At 41.3% G+C, this 21,545-nt stretch overlaps 1 protein-coding gene across 1 annotated transcript; it reads left to right on the top strand.

The window, feature by feature from the left end:
- Positions 1-1,202: 1,202 nt before the first annotated feature.
- Positions 1,203-21,305, top strand: MAP3K8 (mitogen-activated protein kinase kinase kinase 8). The gene is made up of 9 exons (XM_040067800.2): positions 1,203-1,264; positions 4,381-4,507; positions 5,380-5,740; positions 8,788-8,952; positions 10,422-10,683; positions 13,297-13,403; positions 17,395-17,547; positions 18,199-18,445; positions 19,912-21,305. Exons 2-9 carry the CDS (start codon positions 4,473-4,475, stop codon positions 20,043-20,045), a joined length of 1,464 nt encoding a protein of 487 aa, XP_039923734.1. The 5' UTR covers positions 1,203-1,264; positions 4,381-4,472; the 3' UTR covers positions 20,046-21,305.
- Positions 21,306-21,545: the final 240 nt, after the last annotated feature.

The following is a 21,545-nucleotide window of genomic DNA, read 5'->3' as shown; positions in this document are numbered from 1 at the left end:
GTTGCTTAGCTTCCTTAACCTCCCACTTTCAAGGCGCTGCCAATTCCACCCTCTCCTTGGTATGGCCTCTCCTATAGCCTAATTTATTCTTCAGTCCTTCCTCTCTATTTTCTTTCTATAATCATCTTCAGCTTTCTTGCCTTTTTTTTTTTTTTTTTTTTTTTTTTTAAAAAAATGCACTGGGTGGTGCAATTGAACAAGGTCAGACCCAACAAAAAAGACACCTATTTCCTTATGGAGTCTTGCCAATGTATTTATCTTCTGTATAGACTGGAAAAGAAACTGTATGAGCAAAGGTTAACCCTGCTAGCAGAGTTCCATATACATAGTTATGATGCAAAGAAAATCCTATAGTCTAAACCCTTGCACATTTCAGAATGTCATTTCTCACATTCTTTGGACAATTTTGAATGCCCCAGGAGAGGTAGCAAATATAAACAAGGGAATCAGGGTATCTTGGTAATATAAACAGTAAAGGAGTTGCATGAACTAGTAATAAACACCGAAGCCCAAGGTTTGTCCTGAAACTTTATAATTATGATTTTGCCATTGACTTCAGTAAGCAAATTGTCATTACACTGCAGATAATGGACCAAAAATCCCTCTTGCGTCTCTTGATACATTGAGACAGATTCAGCTCATCAGCTCCTAGTGCTGTGGCAGCTGTTTTTGTTTAAGGTGCTACTTGTCGCCTTAAAAACGAACTGACTGAAGAGGAGCTATTGGGCAGCACAGTTTTGCAAGAATTACGTCCTTATGGTTAAGAAAAAAAAGTAGTCGTGCCCAATTTTAGCAACTACCCAACTCGCACTACTGTGTCCCGGAGCAGTTTAATACTACTGCCACTAACAAATTCCTCACATTGCTGCTCTAAATTCCACCCGCGTGTCAGCTGAAGTTTGATTCAGATAATGTTTAAACTCTTAGGACGCTGGTGGACGCCCTCTAGGTGCGCACGGAAACATGAGGTGGTAGGAAAGGGGTTTACCGATGCCACGGCCAGGGACAAGCCATTGTCGCCGGGCGATGCCACAGCTGGAGCAGGAGGCGATCGCTTGAGGCCGGCTTACGACAGCGCAGCGCTTGCTGCGGCCGGGAAACCGAAATAGAAACCGGGGCCGGGGCCGCCCCGGTCCCCCGCCCTCGGCCAGGGGCGGGCGGTGCTACCTGCGCCCCTCCCCGCCCCCGAGAGTTCCCCGCGGAGCCGGCGGAGCGGCGCGGGCTGCGGGCGGACGGCGGAGCGGGCTCTCCCGGCGCCCCGCGGGTGAGCGGGGCCGGGGCCGGAGGGCAGGGGAGCGCCGGCAGAGCTCCGGCGCGATGGAGAGGAGCGGGACGGGGCTGCGCCGCCGGGAGGAGGCGGCTCGGGCCCCCGGCTGGGGCCACAGCGCTGTCCGGGGCAGGTCCCCGGCTGCCCTCGGCTCCGGAGCTGCGTCGTGTGCCGGGGGAGCCGCCGGGGCTGCGGCACCTGCGCTGTCCCCGCCCGGGGGCTGCAGGGCAGAAAGGGGCTGGAGGGGCTGGGGCTGGGCTCTGCTGCTGCCAGCACTGAGAGTCGCGGATTTTCTTATTCCAAGTGAATACGTGAATTTTTTATTTTTTTTTTTTTTCTCCAGAGGGATTATGTTTTCCTGGGTCTGTCCCATAAGTTTTCTTAAAAGTAAAAAAGGACTTTTTTTTTTTTTTTTTTTTTTTTATTTCTAGTGGACAGTCACTTGTCACTTGGACCAGAAGATTATTCTCTAAAAACAGCCCAAGTGATCTTTATTATGGATATATGATTGTGTTGAGCTAGTCTATACAGTTTGTGGCTAGCTTTTTTTTGGGGGGGGGGAGGGGGGAGAGGTGTTGAGGTTTTTTTCTGCCTGTTTTTGGATTTTAAATTTTATTTTTATTGTAGATTTTGTTCAATTTTTTCCACTGTTGATCCTTGACATACAAGGAGTACCACAGGGGCTCAGAAATCTGGTATCCAGTTACTCTTTTTTAATATGATAGACATAAGAATGGTCTCTGGCAGCACACTTCTTAGAGAGAAGGAGTTGAAAAGCTATGCAGAAAATAGAGAAATAAACCTTTGGCTTACAAATTACTCATATGATGATGTTGCAATATTGGCAAAACCAGAGAAAGAGTCTTGTGCTTTGGCAACTGACTTAAGTGTTTGCATGCATTTTTATTTTTCCACTGCAGGTAAACCCAGTTTTTCAGTTTAGAACCTAAGTAAAGCATGCTTAGTGATGTCATTTCTTCATGAACTAGATTATATATGATGATTTAGAATACTACATGAGTGTCCACCATTGATACTAGTACAAAATTTTAGGGATAAAGAGGAAGAGTAAATTCCCTGCTGGAAAATGGACCTTTTTTTTTTTTTTTTTTTTTTTTTTTAATTGCTGCATAATTTTTTAAAAAATCAGCTTTTATAGTCTAGACACTGTTTTTATTGTGTAAACACTTAGTGCTTAGAATTTGCTAGATATAGGGAAAAATAAAATAATTTAGGTTGGAAAAGACCTGTAAAATTATCAAGTCCAGCCCAGCACTATCAAGCCCACCGCTAAACTGTGTCACGTCTACATGTATGTCTTTTAAATTCCCCCCCACCCCAGGATGGTGGGGGATTCCACTGCTTCCCTGGGCAGCCCGTTCCAGTGGTTGACAACTCTTTCAGTGAAGAAGTTTTTCCTAATATCCAGCCTCTCCTGGAACAACTTGAGGCCATTTCCCCTTGTCCCATCACTTGTTATTTGAGCTAAGAGAGCAGCTCCCACCTCACTGCCTCTTCCTTTCAGGTAGTTGGAAAAGTGAAGGGTTTGCAGCTTTTCTCAAGCACCAAAAGCACAGAACTGAGAATATGCAGGTTATAGTAACTTCTTCATGTTATTCAGAGCTTTTTTGGGTAGTAGTGAAACTGCCAAGAGTATTATTAGTATTGTGCTCTTGTTTGGGAACATTTTGAGGAACAGAGCAGAGCTGGCACTTCCAGAAAGCTACATTTGGTCTAATCTGTACAGATACTTTGTGTGCGAAAATGCTGTCAGAGAGTAAATTAGTTTAACTGTGGTATGTACTTGTCTTTATCCACAAACGACCAGAGCATCTAGAGGCTCATGTTTTTCTTCAGAAAGTCCCTCAGGACTAGTTTGTAACTGTACCTGACTTTACACATGAGGTCTCTTGGTTCCTTTTATGACAGCACTGTTGCTTTTCTTTTGAACCCCAGTCATTTAGCACAAAAGAAAAAAAAAAAAAAAAAAGAAAAAAAAAAGAAGAAAAAAAAAGTGCAATGAATAGAAGTCCTGCTCCGGGGAAAAGTAGAAATCTCATTTCTATTAAAAAATAACCACATTCAGGCTTTGTTAATAGTCTATAGCTTGCTCATGGAACAAGTTGAGGTGATAGAGGCTAGAAAACACCCACAGCATTTTTTACTTTTTGTGACCTCTCTGAGCCTGGGCCTCCCCCGTGCTAGTGACCACAAAGTTTCCAACTTGGCTGCTTTAATGCTGAGGGTGTGGATTGATTAGAGCTGGATGAACTGATGTAGAGTGCTGGTGAAAGTCTGCCTGTTTTGGGGGAACGGAGGCGGGGGTGGGGGCACAGTACTGCTCTGCCACCATCACTCGCAGGGTTTGGCTCTGAGTTTGAAAAGGAACAGGCACTCTGCTTTTTCTGTTGCTGCATCTGCTGTCCTGTCCTGCCTTTTGCATTTTCAGCACGTGGTCTGACTTCTTTGCCAACTCAGACGCGTCATTATACTTGGTTTTCTGCACATTAGAGCTGACGTAAATACTCTAACCCGTGAGGAATATGTGCCACAAAGCTTCTACGTCCTTGTGGTGAGGGTAAGAAAGATAGTGATCGTAACCAGAAACTGTACCTAGGTAAATGCATTGCTCCATGGCCTCAGGGGACCGAGTCTGCTGCTTGTCCTTGAGATAAGGTTTTGTTTGCTGCCTATTTTTTTTTTTTTTAAAGTGTCTTTTTGCCTAGTTGTTATCTTTTGCCCAAAATAGATGGTGCAGTGGATTACAAAAAAGGGAAATGAGAGCTCTCTAAAGAGGGCATGCTGTAGTCAGTTCTGGTAAAGGAAAAGGAGGTCTTGCTCTTTGCTTAAGTAGGCATGAGACGGAGAAAATAAAACTCGGGACCTAACCGTGGAAAAACTATTTTTTACTACTGCTTGGAAATCTGGATGATACAAGAGTTTGATTCTTTCTTGAGCTGTCATCTTTTTTCTGTAGAAAAATCCCCTGTTATCTCAGCCTTGTGATTACTAGCTCTTCTTTCCGTGAAGCAAATGATCTATATGAGTACAAACCAGTCCTTCTGCTTGAGCTGGTATGCAATGGCTTTATTTGTTTTGCTTTTTTTTAATAGACTGCCACAGAACACTGTGAAATTATCATCAGTGGTAAATACGGGTTCAGAAAAACGTGATGACTTCAGGGATTCTATTGAGACGTTCTTAAATGGTTTTGAGTGATGTAATCAGGTTAAATACAAGGTAAGTGCTCTAGACATTTATGTGTTGGAAACTATTTGTGTCAGTATTTTAATGACTGACCATGCATACATTTTTTAACTTGAATAGAAATATATCTGGAATAGAAAGGGACTTTTTGGGAAGTTGAACCCAGCTTGCTGTGAATCCATTCCAGCAAAATACTTGCAATAGTAGCCTAAAAAGTTATTGTTATGATTAGTGGGAAAAGAACAAACTGCTGAAAACCACTTCAAAAGCTCATTGCTTTTATGATAGCTCAGTTTCTGGCTTTCTTCTGAAAGTCAGGGTGAAAAATTGCGTTCAAGTCTAGTTCTGACCAGTTATTTGCAAAAAAAATTAGGGATTTTGTATCTCAGGTGGCAACAGTTGTGCTTTGTACTATGATACTAACAGATGTTACTAGTGGAATGACCTTGCTTTGTGACCTTTCCTTCTTTCTGAATACATCACATAAATTGTCAGTACAAACTTAGACATAAACTAATTGAGAATGTTAATATCTCTCTTTGTTGTTCTTCTCCAAACAATGAATTCCTTTGTTTGTATTGAGGGTGCTCCTTCATTTTTGCATATCTACACAGTGGTGTATTCTTAGTGTACCTGTTCCTCCTAGGGAAAGCTTTATCATAATAAATTCTGAGACAGGAGAGGTTAATTAGTAACTTCTAAATAAATTTCACTAGCAAATATTTTTCCATTTTGTCTTCACCCAGGATCCTAATTATGATTTTCTTCATAATACAAGTTATTAATTTTAAATCTAACTGTATAATGATGAGCTGCTGATCACTCCAATAACTCCTTTTCATTCTTACTTTGCTGAAACAAATTAAGGTGAGAGGTGTTTTCAAGTTTGTTTCTTTTTTTTCCAGGAGCGATTTTGCAAAGTGGACAGTAATGGAGTATATGAGCACGGGTAGTGATAGCAAAGAGGAGGTTGACTTGTTGCTAGCTAATCTAAATATGTCTGAGGTGATAGCCATCATGGAAAACCATTATCCAGGTGAAGACATTGCAGTCTATGAAGACAACTTAATTACAATGTGTGAAGAGGCAAATCAAAATGATGAACGTGCAGAATCGTTGCTGTTTTGTGAAAGGGAGGTCTCTTTGATGTCCTCTGTCAAATACGGGACTGTGGAAGACCTGCTTGCTTTTGCAAATCAGGTGTCTAACACTGCAAAACAATTTAAAGGATGCAGACAACAGGAATCTGGAATCCTCTTGAATATGGTACGTTTGTTTTTCTTTTGCTTGTCATTTCACAGACCTTAGACCTTAGAAGTTTTTAATGATTCTAAATAAAGATCAGTTCCAGGAGTGACAGGCTGTGCTTTCCTGTGCAGCCCTGGGGCTGGAAGGGGTCTCTGAGCCTATCAGGTCTAGTGCCTGCAGTCTCAGGCTATGGAGAAAGGTCTTTTGTTCAGAAGGATCCACTCTGTTATCTCCTAGTATCCCTGGAGGTTAGAAAACATTTCCCAGCATTGAACACAAACTTAAGACAAGCAGTCAAAAAGCAAAATCTGCAACTCATTTTGTTCTTTCAGTATTTAAATGGGGCTTATAAAATCCACAACTTGTATTAAAAACAGAGAGTGACTTTTTAGAAGGGTGTGTAGTGATTGGACAAGGAGGAATGATTTTAAACTAGAAGTGTAGAGATTTCTTTACTCAGTGAGCGGTAAGGCTCTGAAACAGGCTGTTCAGAGAAATTGTGGATGCCCCATCCCTGGAAGTGTTCAGGGCCAGGTTGGATGGGGCCTTGAGCAACTTGACCTAGTGGATGAGATACGTTCCCATAGTAAGGGAAATGCAATTAGATGATCTTTAAGATCCCTTCCAACCAAAGCCTATCTATGATTCTATGAATTATGATGGTTTACAGGTCTGGGAAACAGCATCTTCTAGTACCTTGTGTTCATGCGGTAAAACATGCAAGCTCCCAAAAATAAAGGTCTAGGATCTAATTCTATAGTTCCTAAATTTGCTCTATCTGCACAAAATGTCAACAGTAGTAATGTGAAGAGAAAAAGCACATACTATCAAGTGTGATTTTAAGAGTTACAGTATTATGTAATATCTCACACTGCTAAATTCAAGTATATACGTGTGTTGTTTTGAGATGTTCATTTTTTCCCTAAAATTGTTTGTGTTCTACAAACATCTCTGGATCTTAGTGTCATTAAACTTTAGTTTAAGATCAGTTGCTCTGGGAACAATCAGTGTTGCAATGGAATTCTATTTATGTATGTTGATGTTGCTGCTGTATTTTTTTTAAGATGCTTTACACCCATCATCTTAAATATCAGCATGTAATGTATTTTATATGTGAACAGTGGTTGCTTGAGGCTTACTGGTTACTAAGGGTATTGCTTTATTCTGATTTGGAGGGAGCATCGCAGTATTGCAAAACAATCACTTTTCAACTCCATAACATTGAAATGACACTTAGTAATATTAAATATTTCCTATACTCAGGGTAGACACTGTTCTACATACTCACGGTTGTTTTGCTTGCGTATTGGTTCTATAGATGCATACAGTTGGTATGAACCATGTACTATTAGGTGCACGTGATCCCGTTATGCAACTGAGGGTTAGAGGCAGGGCATTACCTGTGCAGGCATTTCAGCAGGGGCATTGCTCTGTAAATATCTACAGCATTTTGGTTAGGGTCAGGAGTGTTTCTGATGGCCTGGTGACCCTCACTGACTGCACTGTGGCTTGCATCACACCGCGTCTTCAAGTGCACAGGCTGGATTTTAGTTAAAACTGAACTGAAAGATGCATTGCAGTAACAGACAAATGTTCATAGGGTCAGGATAGGAACTAGTCCTAAAAGCCTCCATAAGTAGTGTGATGGTTGTCGCTGTCTTGCACTGCAAATCAGCTCTGCTTGGCATCTCTTCCTTTCCAGGATAAGGTGTAACCCATATGGATTAGTTTCAACCCTTTGAAATGCACAAGTAGGCAAGCAAGGCGTACAGATTGTTAGACATGTACAGATTACTTTACCCTGGCTCTAGTAAGTAGAGGGAAGGCTTGATCTCTCTATCCTAAGCAGAGCACTTTTTATTAAAGGACAGCCTCCCTTGACCAAAGGTTAAGAACTTATCCTCCCCAGATTTAGGAGCTTAGAAGAATTAATTTATTTCATGTAGGTACAAATCACAAGTGACAATTTTAGCAGTCAAGAAAGTACTTTCCTAATTGAAAAGCATGAAGGTAGATCAAGAATGAAAGATTATATGTTACATCTTAAATAAAAATCTAAGCCAAATAATCTTCCTGATATGCTGTTATCTTCAGGGTAGCTGAAGAGCTAAGTATTTGAGGCCCTATGACAGACATAAAATGATAGATATCCTTCATGAGATTTTAAATCTCTTCAAGAATCTGGATAAAGTAGCAGTAAGGAGATTAATGATATTCCCAATACTGGCTGAAATAATTAGAAGCATATTCATAGGGAATATTACTAATTTTGTAGCTGAGAGACTGAAGAAGCAACATCAGAGATCAAGCAGTACTCACATGGCTGTAGTTAGGCGTTTGGTCTCTCTCTGTCATGTGCAGAGGGAGGGAGCTGTTTGAGAGGAAGATTTAGAGCAAGATACTGACTTAGGTGCCCTGGATCCCCTCCTTGACTAGTTGGTGATACAGAAGAACCAAAGCTCCTAACATTACCCACCTGGAGGAGTCAATGTTATTCCCACACTTTTTTTTTTTTTATTTTTCCCTAACTATGGTATAAAACTAGAGGAAAATGGCTAGTAAAATCAAGGCAGACTTCTTTGACCTTTTACTGAGCGGCAGAAACTCCAATACAAGTTGGAAAATTAAACTCCTAGCAGTACGTGTGATATTAGGAAATGCTGAAACTCTTGCTCACATTGTATAAGATAACCTGTGAGTAACAGGTATGTGGCATAACAAGTTAACAGATTACAGGAAGGACAAACATGTGCAGGTAAATCTAATAACAAGAGGTGGGTAATTTCATTAACCCAGCTGCTGTTGTTGTTGTTTCAAGACAATTAATTGCAACTTACACTTCATAAGTTAGTCACTGGAGAGAAACGTGGATGCCTGGGCTGTGAATGAATGCCACACCTCACATGCTGTTCCCATTTGGTGTTACTAAATAAAGACTGCTAAGCAGATCATGTGCATCATACACATAAGTGATTTTTTTTTCCCCCCACTATCTGGATAAAATTAATTAGATTTAAAGTAGCTTTAACTTCACTGGGGTTTTTATTATTTATTTAACTCCACAGATCACACCCAAGAATGGGCGCTACCAAATTGACTCAGATGTTCTCCTGTTTCCATGGAAGTTGACTTACAGGAATATTGGTTCTGATTTTATTCCTCGGGGAGCTTTTGGGAAAGTGTACTTAGCCCAAGACAGAGAAACCAAGAAACGAATGGCATGCAAACTGGTATGTTAGTTCAGTAGTTTTATCTCTGAGCAAATATTGTATAACATACTACTTCCAGTATATTTTCAAATATGTTTGCATCAAATTCCAGTGTTGGCTGATGATCATCTTGGTTTTGTTGGCCTAAGCAAGGTGGGGAAAATGTACACTTCTGTTAGCTTGTTTAATTTTTTTTGGTTCTAAAGCTGCAAATATTTCAGCATTTTCAAAGTATCTAGAAGTGTGTGTCGCTGGCACATGGGCTGTGGTGCAGAGTGGATTTTCTACTTGTCCTGATGTGGTAAAATACCAGTGTGAGATCCTGTACCTGCTGAAGGTGGTAGCAAAACCCTGCTGCTGCAGAAGTTTTGGGCTCTTGTCCTTTAACTGAGGTGCTCAGATTTCAGTTTTCTTTACTCTGGTGCCATTGAAGTCCCTGAGAACTCAGTATGTGCAGTCTTAATGTGTTTTGGGCACTGACAGAGGTAAGGCTGTGAGATGCCTCAAAAGAGCTGCTGAGCAGTTCAAAAGAGCACTGCCCTACTTTTATGCAAGCCAACATTTTCTTTCAGCTGTGCCTTTTAGCATACTATTTTGAATTGAGCAGTAAATATTCAGGGCCAGTAAAAGCGCAGCTGGGGTGTTTCTGTATATCCCCCAGCTTATGAATAAGTACCTGTATTAATCTGCATGTGAAAGTGTTGGGCAGGCAGTTGTCTGTCCTTCCCCTGCAGCCAGTGTGTCCACATGGGAACAGATTGTTAGCTGTTCCTGCATAACCCACTGCAGAATTAAGGTATTATCCTGATGTTTCTGAAAATACAAACAGTATTTCTCATTGAAATAAATGAGCCTCTGATTTGGTTCACAGACGCAAGTCCAAGGGAAGAAAACTAAACAGAGCAGTAGTAGCTTTTCTGTGTGTAAGCAAACACAGCTTTTATTGTCTCAGCCATCTGCCATCAGTACTTTTTAAAGAAATATCGTGCTGCTGGCGCTCCCTTCAAAGCAGGTTTCATTTCTTGTAAGCCATAAACCAGTGCTGATAAGGACTGAATTGAGGTCAGTAATGGGCCTGAGCACTGCAAGCACTGATCCACCTGTCAGGTGGGTGTGTAGTTCTGGTAGTGCAGATGAGTCCACAAAGCTAATGGAAAAAGCAGTGGGAATTTTATCTCTTTCACCAGGAAGTTTGCATAAAGCTTTTGCGTAATCACTGGATTTTGACAGGAATAACTCTTGCTACATTGCTTTTTCTGGAAGATTGCATTTTTTATTTGGGCGTGATTCCAAAATATCTCAACTTTTAACAGGATGTCTCTCAGCTGCAAAGGAAGAAAAGTCACAGGAGCAAAGTAAAGCTTAGTATTTTAACAAGTGGATACAAGTGCTATACCTCCTTCTTTTCTGTTAATCTATAGGATAATTAGTGTCCACATGGATAATTTGGTTTTGTTATGGATAACTGTGGTTTTGTTTCAATGTCCTAGGTCCCAGTGGAACAGTTCAAACCATCAGATGTTGAAATACAGGCATGTTTCCGTCATGAAAACATTGCTGAATTATACGGCGCTATTTTGTGGGATGAGACAATCCATCTCTTCATGGAAGCTGGAGAGGGAGGATCTGTCATGGAAAAGCTGGAGAGCTGTGGTCCTATGAGAGAGTTTGAAATAATTTGGGTGACAAAGCATATTCTGAAAGGACTTGACTTTCTCCACTCGAAGAGGATTATCCACCATGATATCAAACGTACGTCTGTGTGATTCCTTGGGGAACTTTCTGGTCCTGGCTGGGCTGGGGCCCTGGTGGAGTCCCTGGGACTGAGCCGGGGCATGTGGCCTTACATCTCTAAGTGGGAGGGATGGATAATGCTTAACAAATGGCAAGGTCAGGTTCTGGGGGCAATAGTTACTTATGCTATTTATTAATTCACTCCAGCAGAGAGGGTAATTGGAAAGTCAAAGATCCTATGCCATTCACGAGCAACTCCATTTAAATAAAAACTTAAAGACTGAAGTTATCGCTCTGTGTTCAGCCAAAAATTTCTGCTTTTAATATAAAATCATTCTGAGTGTTTCCATGCTCACCTTCAACTTCCACCTTCTTTTAGGTTTTACATTTCTACACTGCTGTTCCTCAGTTTCAGACACTTCGGAAGTAAATACATAATTTTTGCTGTTTTTTTTCTTTCAACAAGTACCATTTTTAGTATATGTTTGCTTTTAAAAAACTCTGGATATTAACATGTGTAGATAATCAAACATACTGATGTTAAGTCTAAATTGAATACACTAGTATTAAATTGCTTTAAAATTCAATTTTAATGTGTTGCATTTAAATTAGTATTAAATAGTGTTTCTCCCAGTAGCACCTCAGCCCATAGACGGAGACATCTCTGTGAGTTTATTTAGCTAAACTTGAAGGTTTAAAGTAAAAATATTCAGACTGAAGCATTCCACTAGTTCACTGAAGATAATTATTAAGAATTGCTAATTTTTTATCTGTTTTGCATTTTTGGTTTTGGGGCTTCTTTAATTTAGTATGGGTCAGTACTTTAGATGTAAGCCTTTGAGACTGTGGCAGCTATAAAACTGCTTATTTTTTCCCTTAATTTTTCTTTCTCATTTGTAGTAAGAGTCTTTCCTGTGGGTTGATTTTATTTGGCAGTAACAAAGGCATTAATTAAATGATCTAAAAACCAAGCCAGCCCAAAGCCTACTACATCTAGGTAGTGAATGGGAGAACCAGCACATTGTGAATGTGGTGGATATGAGCGTGTTTCACTTTTTCCAGCCTTTTCCTGTGTTGGTGGATGCAGGGCAGTTGATGAGGCAGGGGTTGCCTGGGGCAGATGTGGTTGCCCAGAGGTGCCCGGGGTGAGCCATGACCACACTCCTGCCTGTTTGGTGCCAGGGGTGAGCTGGGTAGTCCAGGCTTGAGGTGGAGCCATGCCCACTGCCTGGCAACAGCCTCCATGCAGGGAGCAGTGTGTGTTTTCCCTCCCCAGGTGGAATCAATAGAAAAGACTCTTTCCCAAAACCTCTGGTTTCTTCCTCACTCTATGTGCTGCTTTTGAGCTGCGATGGAGTCTGTTCTGCTGATACAGAGGATGAGGACTTTATTGAGAGGAAAAGATGCCCTGAGCAAGGAAGGGGACAAAGATATTCTGGTTCTGGGGAGGTGTTCAGTGCTGCCATTTATTTTAACCCTTGCTTGCAGAGCACTTAAACCATCAGGCTGTTTGGTGGGGGGAGCTTCAGCTGCAGCTGGGGCTGGGTACAGTCCCAGGCAGGCAGCAGGTCCTGCTGCACTGTGGCCCTTTGCACCATCTGTTACAGGGTGTTTAAAATCCATATCTTCAAAGTTGACCCTAAAATTACAGATTTACATAGTCTGTAGCACTAGTAAGGAGGCAGCTGTGTGAAGCATTGCTTCAGGAATCCGCACTGCTGAAATCAACTCTGTCTTCCCACTGGGTGGTCATGGTAGGCACTGTCAGGATGGAAAATGGCCTGCAGTTTCCTGTAAGAGAAATGTGTTTCTGTTGTGTAACTTGGAGACTTCATTTTACCACATCTTTTGAAACAGCAAACAAGAATTTCTCAAGGTTCACACCAAGCACTACATTCTTAAATATTTGATCAGAAATATAGCTGCAAGCAAAGCCTCTGAGTACAAAGTTGAGCCTTAGGCAGAGTTTTATGAAGGAAAGTAAATTAATCTCCTAGATACTGCTGGCAGTTCAGAGGGAGTTTGAAATGCTCAGTCTTCTATTACTTTTACAGCTATTGTCCTTTATTGTCATGCTGAGCTGCCCTCAAGGACCAGGGCAGGTGACTGGTGTGGAAGGGCCCTGGTTACTCTCTGTTTCTGTCTTAAATTGCTGCTCTAGAAAAACTTCTTGGAGAGCAACAGTTTTGCTGTTTATAGCCAGAGGTGCACATCATGAACTTGGAGACCATTAAACATCTTCAGAGCGCTGTGCTGTGGAGCCTACCACTCTTCTTCTACCTTCCTCCTCTACTCTCAGCCTCTCTCGCTCTTTTTTTTTTTTTTTTTTTTTTTTTTTTTTTTTTTTTTTTTTTTTTTCCCTAAGAAAATGACCAAACATTGATTCTTTTACATAAACCAGTCCAGTTTGATTTTTAAGATATGATTTAAAATTGAACCAAATCATTACCAGACCTATTTTTGAACCAAATCATTACCAGACCTATTTTGGCTAGAAGGGTATTGGCTGTAGAGAGTGGTTGTGCTAATCTCTTTCCCTTTCAGGCTAGCAGCTGAATGAAACAGAAGTATTGTAAAATAAATACCAAACATGCCAGACACTTAAATGATATAATTTTTGTTTCCTTTTAGCGAGCAACATTGTCTTTATGTCAACTAAGGCTGTTTTGGTGGATTTTGGCCTAAGTGTTCAAATGACTGAAGACATTTACTATCCCAAAGACCTTAGAGGAACAGAGGTAAGAAGCTGAAGGGACAAAAGCCCTTATATTACACTAGTCCTATGGTTGTGGTGTTTAGGCTCAAATTTGAAGTTGGGGGATTGGAAGCATGGGTAAAATAGTTACTATAAAACCTATAAAAAAAGTTACAAACATTAATAGAATTTCAATTATATTTTTATTTTCAACTTGCTGAGTGGAATGCTTTGAAAGCCGTGTCACTTTCTCTGCAGTCCCATATGTTAGCAATTATTCACTGAAGTCAAACAGTACCCTGAGGAGGGTTGTTTGCAGTGTTTCAGCAGCTGGTCAGAGACACTTCAAACAGGAATTTGTTCTTTGCTCTAGCAAAGATTTCTTCCGAGATACTCGCTATGGACTGGGGTAACCTGCTCAATGCCGTACTTTGATTCCTCCTTCAAACCCACAAAAATTACAGGTGTCTGGGTTTCATCCCTTAGCCCTTCTAAGCTCTGTTCCCTATCTACATGTAACCCTTTGGTTCTTCAGAGGTTCTACATGGCACAGTTCATGATTATCTTGAACTGTTTTTCAATAAAATAGTAAAATTGCTTAGACATTACAGTGATGGAGGTGGGGTCTTTTGCAATGTTCTCAGTGACTCTGAGATTCTGCACACCACTTGGGCTGCATTCCTGCAGGTGTTTCCAGGGCTGGAGTTTTAGCAAACAACCAGGCTGCAACAATGAGCTTGGATAGCTGCTGCAGATGTGGCATTTGTGGTCTCTGTTGCTGGAGGAGATTGTTTACAGGAAATGCTTTAGCTGAAATGTTGGCACTTACCCTTTTAATAGTCTTCCACGTGTGTAAAGAGGAGATCCTTGTGTAACTGACAAAAACCATTTCACTTTTTTGAAGGGTAGGATAAAACAAGATTTCACAGAAGGTCAGGTTTGTTTGTTTATTTTTTCAAGACAATTGAGAAAACATTCAAATATTTGTTTTCAATGTCTTTCTAGTCAGGGGAGTTAAGAGCTTAAAATGCTTGCTGAACTGGAAGCAGCATGCTTTCTGGTACTTCATGTATAAACTTTGTGGGGGTTTTACTTTGGTTTGGGGTTTTGTGTGCTGTTAATGAGAATAAGAACGGTGGTGGGTATGAGTTGGTAGGGTATTTCCCAATGATGGAGATGTGTGTAAATTGGAAATTTCCATGATTGGGGAGCAGACTGGTGAGGATCCACTTCTGGGTCTTGGAGGACAGGCCAAGATTGTATTAGTAAGAACAAGTGAAAAGTGAAAACAATTCAGTGTTTTCACTTTGTGAAGTCAAAAGCACTTATTTCTTCATTTAATAGGAGGAAAGTGATTCCACACACTTTAACACCTGCAGTCCTGTCCTCAGAAAGCTGATAATCCCCCCAACCCTGAAATATGGCCGTGTTTGGTGTTTGCTGTCTCAGGGAAGCAGCAATCCTGCCGCAGCATCGCAGCCAGAAGTGAGGTTGGAGAGACAGCACTGGGAAAGGAGATTTTCAGATACCAGTGAAAAATTTATAGGCTAATGTTCCTGATGATTCTATAGGCTTTTCTTCTCACAGTCTTCATTCTAGGCTTCTTCCTCTCCACAGTGCCTAATCCTGTCACCCACAGATGCCCTCTGTAGTCTGCCTTTCTTGAATTTATTTTTTTTTCAAAGTAAGATCTCAACTCACCAAAATCCTCCTGAGTTTTGCACTCTGTGTTATGCAGCCTTAAAAAGTGGTGTGGTTGTCCTCCTGTTCCTGCATGTAATTGTGCAACTCCTGGTTGGGGCTCTGTCACTGCCACGCAGCATTGTGCCTGTGAGCTGGCCAGTTTCTCTTACATCAGGTATTGGCAGGGACTTGTGTCCTTGAGGGAAGTGACAGGTGGAGTAACCTTTGTCCTGTGTATGTTCTCTGGGAGTTAGGACTTTTATTCACTTCTATAGCACAGAAAGTCTGAATGTAGTAAATCTTCTTTGTGTTTATGAAAATGAGTAGCTACAATTCTGAGCAACAGGATTGAAAGATAGTTAAATTTTGTTTAGATGGTGCAGCGTGAAAAATCTGGTGTTCCTGCTTTTGTGTGCAAGTCATGCAGAACATTAAACTGTGGTTGTTATGAAACTGCTCTACAGGAAATACTTTTTCTAGGCAGTTGCTACACTTTCTGTTATGCTTCTGTCACTTTGTTAAAATACATAAGCTTCAGTTACAACCATTTGACGGTAAAAAGTTGTCTGCTAAGGTTTATTGAGTGTGGAAGGTATGATTCATTTTCAGGAATGCTAAACTAAAACCAGCGCAGCGTGAAGAAAGGACTGGTTCTTAGCTGGGCTGTGACACTGGTCTGGCTGGCAGGCAAGGGCCAGCCCACCAATCAGAAGAAATGAGAGTTGGAAGTTATCCGTGGCTTGAGCTGTCTGCTCTGGTGGCAACAGACTCTTAGACCAGTCTGAAATCAGAGCTTTGGAGCTCATTTTTGATTTTGGTCCCTGTGCAGTCAAGGTGCATCTTGACCATTTTCTCACCTTAACTGCAGACAGGATCTTGTGCCAGCAGTCTTTTTTGAAGGCAGCTGCTTTTTGCTTATGTAGATTTCACTCAGGTTGCACTGTATGTGCCAAAGACTTCTTTTTACAAAATCAGAACTTCTGTTCTTTTCTACTTATGAGACTTAAAGGTAGAGGGTGCAGGTGCACTGATTCTCTCTTAGCCCCGAGGAAAGCAGTGGATAAGGCAGTAGCAGCAGCAGACACCTGCTGAGGCTTTGCACACACTTCCAATCACAAGTTTTATTTGCAGATATGGAATGTCATTTACTGGGAAATATCCCTTGGAGTTTGCGTGAGCCCTACAGCCGTTCTCAATCTGTGGTAATAAGCAGTCAAACCATGTGGCGATGACTTAACTTCCTGCCCTTGTGTCAGTTAATGGCTTTTAATGTGATTCTTTGTGTCAGGATGACTTGAACTAATTAAAGTTTGTTTGAATCCTTTAGAGGGAAATTGGGTGAGGGAAAAGTAGAAACCAGAAGCAAATATGGTAGCTTGCTAACCTGGTGTGCTGTGGGCTGTGCCCATGGTGTTGAAACCTACTCCCTGGGCCAGTGGCAGAGCTGTGCAGGGCGTGCCTCCTGCATCCTGCCTGTCTGGTTCTCCTCCATCTGCCCTCTGAGCTGCCTGTTGCTGGCAGGAGCTTCCAAGAGCCTTCTTCAGACTCTTGGCAAATTCAAATGTTTCACTGAAATGTTTGGATGGAAACTATTTTGGTTTCCATTAAGAAAGATTAAATTTTTTGGTTTGGAAAAAGGTCAGAAGAGGGATTCTTGTCTTCATAGCTGCTCTGGGGGTAATCTGGTGTAAAGAGCACCCAATTTATGCATTGCCTAGACCTGGCTTGTTCCTCGTCATTCCATTTCTTGAGATAATGTTCCAACATGCAGGTTATTAGATAAGAAGGAGGAGATAAGAAGAGTAAAGAAGACAGGAAGATAGATATCTGTCAGCTCTGCTCAGAGGGATTCTCTAGTATTCTGTGTAACAGTGGTCTAAGGAGTGGACTCCTACCCCCATCTGGAGGGCTATCAGTACAGTTCACCCTCTCTCTTTAACTTATGCCCAGCCATTGTTCAAGTAGAATGCAGCAGTCCCAGCAGTGCCCTACAGAGCAAACTGGCAATTCAGGCACCTCCTTTTGGTGTGGAGGGATGAGGCTTCTGCTACTCATCTGAACAAGGCAGAGCCATGGCTTGGACCTCAGCCTCTCACAGCTCAGCTAAGGCTGAGCCCCTGACCTGTGGCCAATCTGAGGAGGGCAAGCCTGGAATATGAGTTTGTCCAGGTACTGTCTCTTTGGCTGTACTCATATACGAAACAGAACAATCTTATTTCCCAAATGCTGCTTGCAGGTACTAGTGGGATGCATCTCCTCAGAACGGGGTTTCCAGGATCACAAAATGTCATTAAGTCGCCTTTGGTTGTTGTTTTCCCTTGTTATGTAATCTTTTTTACTGTTTTTCACAGATTTACATGAGCCCTGAAGTTATCCTTTGCAGAGGCCACACAACAAAAGCAGACATCTACAGCATGGGAGCTACTATCATTCATATGCAAACAGGAATCCCGCCCTGGGTGAACAGATACCCTCGTTCTGCATATCCCTCCTACCTCTATATTGTAAGTGGCCTTAGCAGAGCAAGCTCGGTATCAGTTGAAAGGTTTCCTCTACTCTTGTTGGGAAAGCTCCAGTCATATAAAAACTATCAAAATATTTGTCAGAGAGATGAAATCATCTTTTTTGCTTCAGGGGAGGGAGGAAGGGAGGGAAGAAGTGGGTTTTGATCATTTAGGGGAAGACAGAGACAGAGCTGGAGTTGTCTTTTTGATTTGTATTTCAATTTACAGGCCTTGTGTTTACTGGAAGGACAGGGTTAGATCAGTGTGAGACTTGATTAAAAGAAGCCCGTCTATCTTCTACTTACCTGTTTTCCTTAGAAGTTGCAAATGAAAACTGGAGCCTTGGCAGATTTGATTCTCAGATTCTTCCAGTGTGGTACAGAAATCTGGTGAATATGCACTGGATTTTAGGATTACTTGAAGTTTCTCTGAGTTTTTAAGTTTATTATAAAATCTGATTTTTAAAAATCAGATTTTATGTAGTTGCAGGATTTTGTGTAGTTGCATATTCTATTCTACTTGATCAGCCCCACTTAGGGAGGTGATGAGTCCTAATTGGGGAATTCCCAGACCACTCATGCGGTTATCTGTGACTTCCTCTGCCACTGTTTTTGGAATAACTGTTTCCATGGTCTTTTTTCATTCCAACAGATACACAAGCAAGCTCCCCCCTTAGAGGATATTGCTGAGGACTGCAGCACTTCCATGAGAGAATTGCTAGAAGCAGCTCTGGACAGGAATCCTAACCACAGGCTGTCTGCAGCAGACTTACTGAAACACGAAGCCTTACACCCACCCCCAGAAGAGCAGCCGCGGTGCCAGAGTCTGGACTCGGCGTTGTTTGAAAGGAAAAGACTGCTTGCGAGGAAGGATCTGCAGCTGCCAGAAAATATTACAGGTAATGGGGTCAGGCTCACTTGCTTTGTACTTGGTAGACTTTACTTTGTGTTAAATCTTGATTTGAATGAGTGGTAAGGAACCAACGAAACTCAAAACGCATCTGGAAAGCGACCGGTGAAAATCCCAGTGCGATGAGATCAGACCCCGAGGTCATTAAGCGATCTGTAAAACGCCCATTGACTTCAATGGGGAGGAACTTAGCCTGAATTCCGAGGGGCTCTGGACGGACTGGCTATCGGAAAAGCCGTTGCAATCATGCAGGGCGCTTCATGAAGTGAAGATTGTTGTCCCAAATTGATTGAATTTGCCATTGTACTAGACATGTTTTATAGACACTCTTGATTTGTAAACAATGACCAAGTCCAACAACCACCAGCAAACCTAACACTTACTGCCTTTTTAAGGAAAAACACACACAAAACCATAACTAATGCTGCTGAGTGTCAGCAGTACAAACCCTTTGTTTTAAAACCAGAAATGACTGTGGGATTGAATGCTTTTGCCCTTGGGCATTAGTAAGTGCTTAATGAAGGATAATACATGAACTAGGTAGGAAACAGCCCTTTCAAGCCCAAGCAAGATTTAATGCCAACAACCTGCCAACAGGCTTCAAAATGCTTTTCTTCTACTTACCAAATACATTAGGAGGGTTCTGACAAAAGGCATTGAAAGATTCTTCCCAGACAAGTGGTTTATTTAATTGGGATAAATATTTCGAAAGATATCTGTGCAAAGTTTTGGGCGTTGTAATGCATAATTCTTGCAACAAATTCACTGAAAAAATCAGTCACCTTTTTGCCTTGGGGATGCATAATTCTTCGACCAGCTCAGACCATCGGAATCAATTCTTTTGAAAGTGAAAAGAATATTTGACCAATAAACTTGGGGACTTTATTATAGGTCTTGAGATTCCAAGACACTCATTATACAAGTATTCAGGGGAATTTTGCCATTGCAAACCTGATCCGTCTTTTCAGATCTTGATTTAAAAGGAATAAAAAATCTGAAACTGACGGCCCTCTATTCGTTCTCTATTGTCACACCCAGACAAAGATGATGTCATGTGTTTAGATGAAAATTTCCCTGTGTGAGGAAGCAGAATTCTCAGATGGTAGAAAATCAGCAGGTTTTTTCTTGCACCAAGCTCGCTTTTAGCGCTATAGCTCAGAGGATGAGAATGCTCTGCCTAGCTCTCCCAGCTGATGGAGACTTTTTTTAAGCAGTTGAACACACTTGCTGTTTTCAGTTGCAATCTGCTTCCCTTTCTTTGTCCTAGAGTTGTGGATTGGTTTGTTAGATTTTACTTTATTTGAGGTTTGACTTACGATGTACTTAATAATTTTCTAAACCACAGAGTAATAAGATCAAATAACAGGCCAAATATTCCACTACTACCTACAAACATGAAAATGAACTGATACAGCTATTGTGCAATAATTACATGGTTTCTCTGTTTTCTTTTAGATTCCTCATTGTGTAACGGGAGCATGGAAGAGTCAGACCTGCTAAAGAGACAAAGATCACTTTACATAGACCTTGGAGCTCTAGCTGGTTACTTCAACATTGTTAGGGGACCACCAGCCTTAGAATATGACTGACTCAGTAACATTTTGTATTGATGGGTCAGAAATGGACCTCTACCTCTTAAAACTTGATTTTAAGACTTGTTTTTCCAATTTGTACATAAAACTGTTGCCATTATCGGCTGTCAAATGTGAACAGTGTTAAATTGCACAGATGATTAAGCTATACCCTTAGGGGCTCTGATAAGCTGATCCCCATGCAGTGAAGTTTGTGTGTCTGCTGGTTGACCAACAAGAAAATGGCGAAAAGAACACTGCTGGGAATGTCTTAATCCAGGATATCTTCCTGTGCTGGGCCTTGCACTTTTGTAAAACTTATAATATATGCTTGCAAGTAATGTCAGGAAAAAAAATATGATATAACTGAGCATATGGGCTGTAAGATTCAGTCTCTCTGATCTGTCCTTAGAGAAAACCTTCCCGCCACCACTACCCTCTCCCCTAAAAAAAAAAAACAAAAAAAAAAACCAAAACCAAAAAAGAAATCCTTGATTTAACCAGTCAAAGACTGGTTCAGTCTTGTTGTCTTTAAGACTTAGTCAGTCTGTAGTCATTCTTAATGAAAATCAGGGCTTTGCATAAGCTGAGCTAACTTCTATCAGCTATCTGTGGAATTAGATTATCACTTGTTTACAGATGTGTTTTCACTTTGCATCTTCCCTGGGCAGTGGGAGCTAAGCAGGAGGCTGTCCCCTTCTCAGTGGGTGGAGGGAATCTTTCACTGGCAGTATCAGTTGGGATTTGCATAGCAAGTTGGCCCTGACAAAGTATGACAGTGACTCCAACTCCTTCCTGTGTTACAACTACTGCAAGGGTATCTGTGATTGTTTTCAAGGGTAGATCAAATGTTATTCCCTATTGGTAATAGTGGGCAGGCTCCAAACTCTTGCTTTTTAATACTTTAAAATTGTACACATGTATAATTGCTGTGAGTGCTATGGTTTGGAAAGCGTGTCATTAGTGACAAGCAGTGTTTATGTTCCTATGGAAATGGAATTATATTGTTCTTGCTGTGCCTTGTACATTTGAAACATGATGTTTTGGATGATAGTAAAACTATGTAAACTGCATAGTTCTGTACATCCCATGGGATGAGAACGTAAACTTTTATAAAACTCTTTCTGATGCTTAGGATGACTCTTTATAAGCATTTGTGTTAAATGGCATACTGTGTATGTTGTACACTGAACCTTTTCTGAAGCACAGTCTCTTTTTCATGTCTGTTATTTAATGCTGTTCCTCTCTACACATGATCTTAAACAGATGATTTCTAATTTGATACTGATATGGTCAAATGAATAAATCCAGCTCAGTGCCTTGAGATGTAGTCATTCTTCCTTCATCTTCAAAAACAGCATGGGGCTGCAACTGCATTTGGGCCAACACCCCCTACATGGGCCAGGTACCTTACAGGCATCATTCCCCTTATTGGGAAGTAGGGTGAAGGTGGTTGTTGATGGATTTTGGACTCTGGTAATAGATGTTAAGTATTTCTGGCCAAATCTCTTCACACCA

Source organism: Hirundo rustica, chromosome 1 (assembly GCF_015227805.2).
Source record: "Hirundo rustica isolate bHirRus1 chromosome 1, bHirRus1.pri.v3, whole genome shotgun sequence".
NCBI classification, from domain to species: Eukaryota; Metazoa; Chordata; class Aves; order Passeriformes; family Hirundinidae; genus Hirundo; species Hirundo rustica.
Note: the sequence above shows the minus strand (reverse complement) of the source record. Positions and strands in the feature narration are given on the sequence as shown.

Bases quoted from the DNA above. Each gene is read 5' to 3' on its own strand.
- MAP3K8 (XM_040067800.2), top strand. From the start codon at position 4,473: ATGGTTTTGAGTGATGTAATCAGGTTAAATACAAG. The intron at 8,953-10,421 runs GTATGTTAGTTC...TCAATGTCCTAG, and splicing joins AACGAATGGCATGCAAACTG to GTCCCAGTGGAACAGTTCAA. The intron at 13,404-17,394 runs GTAAGAAGCTGA...TGTTTTTCACAG, and splicing joins AAGACCTTAGAGGAACAGAG to ATTTACATGAGCCCTGAAGT.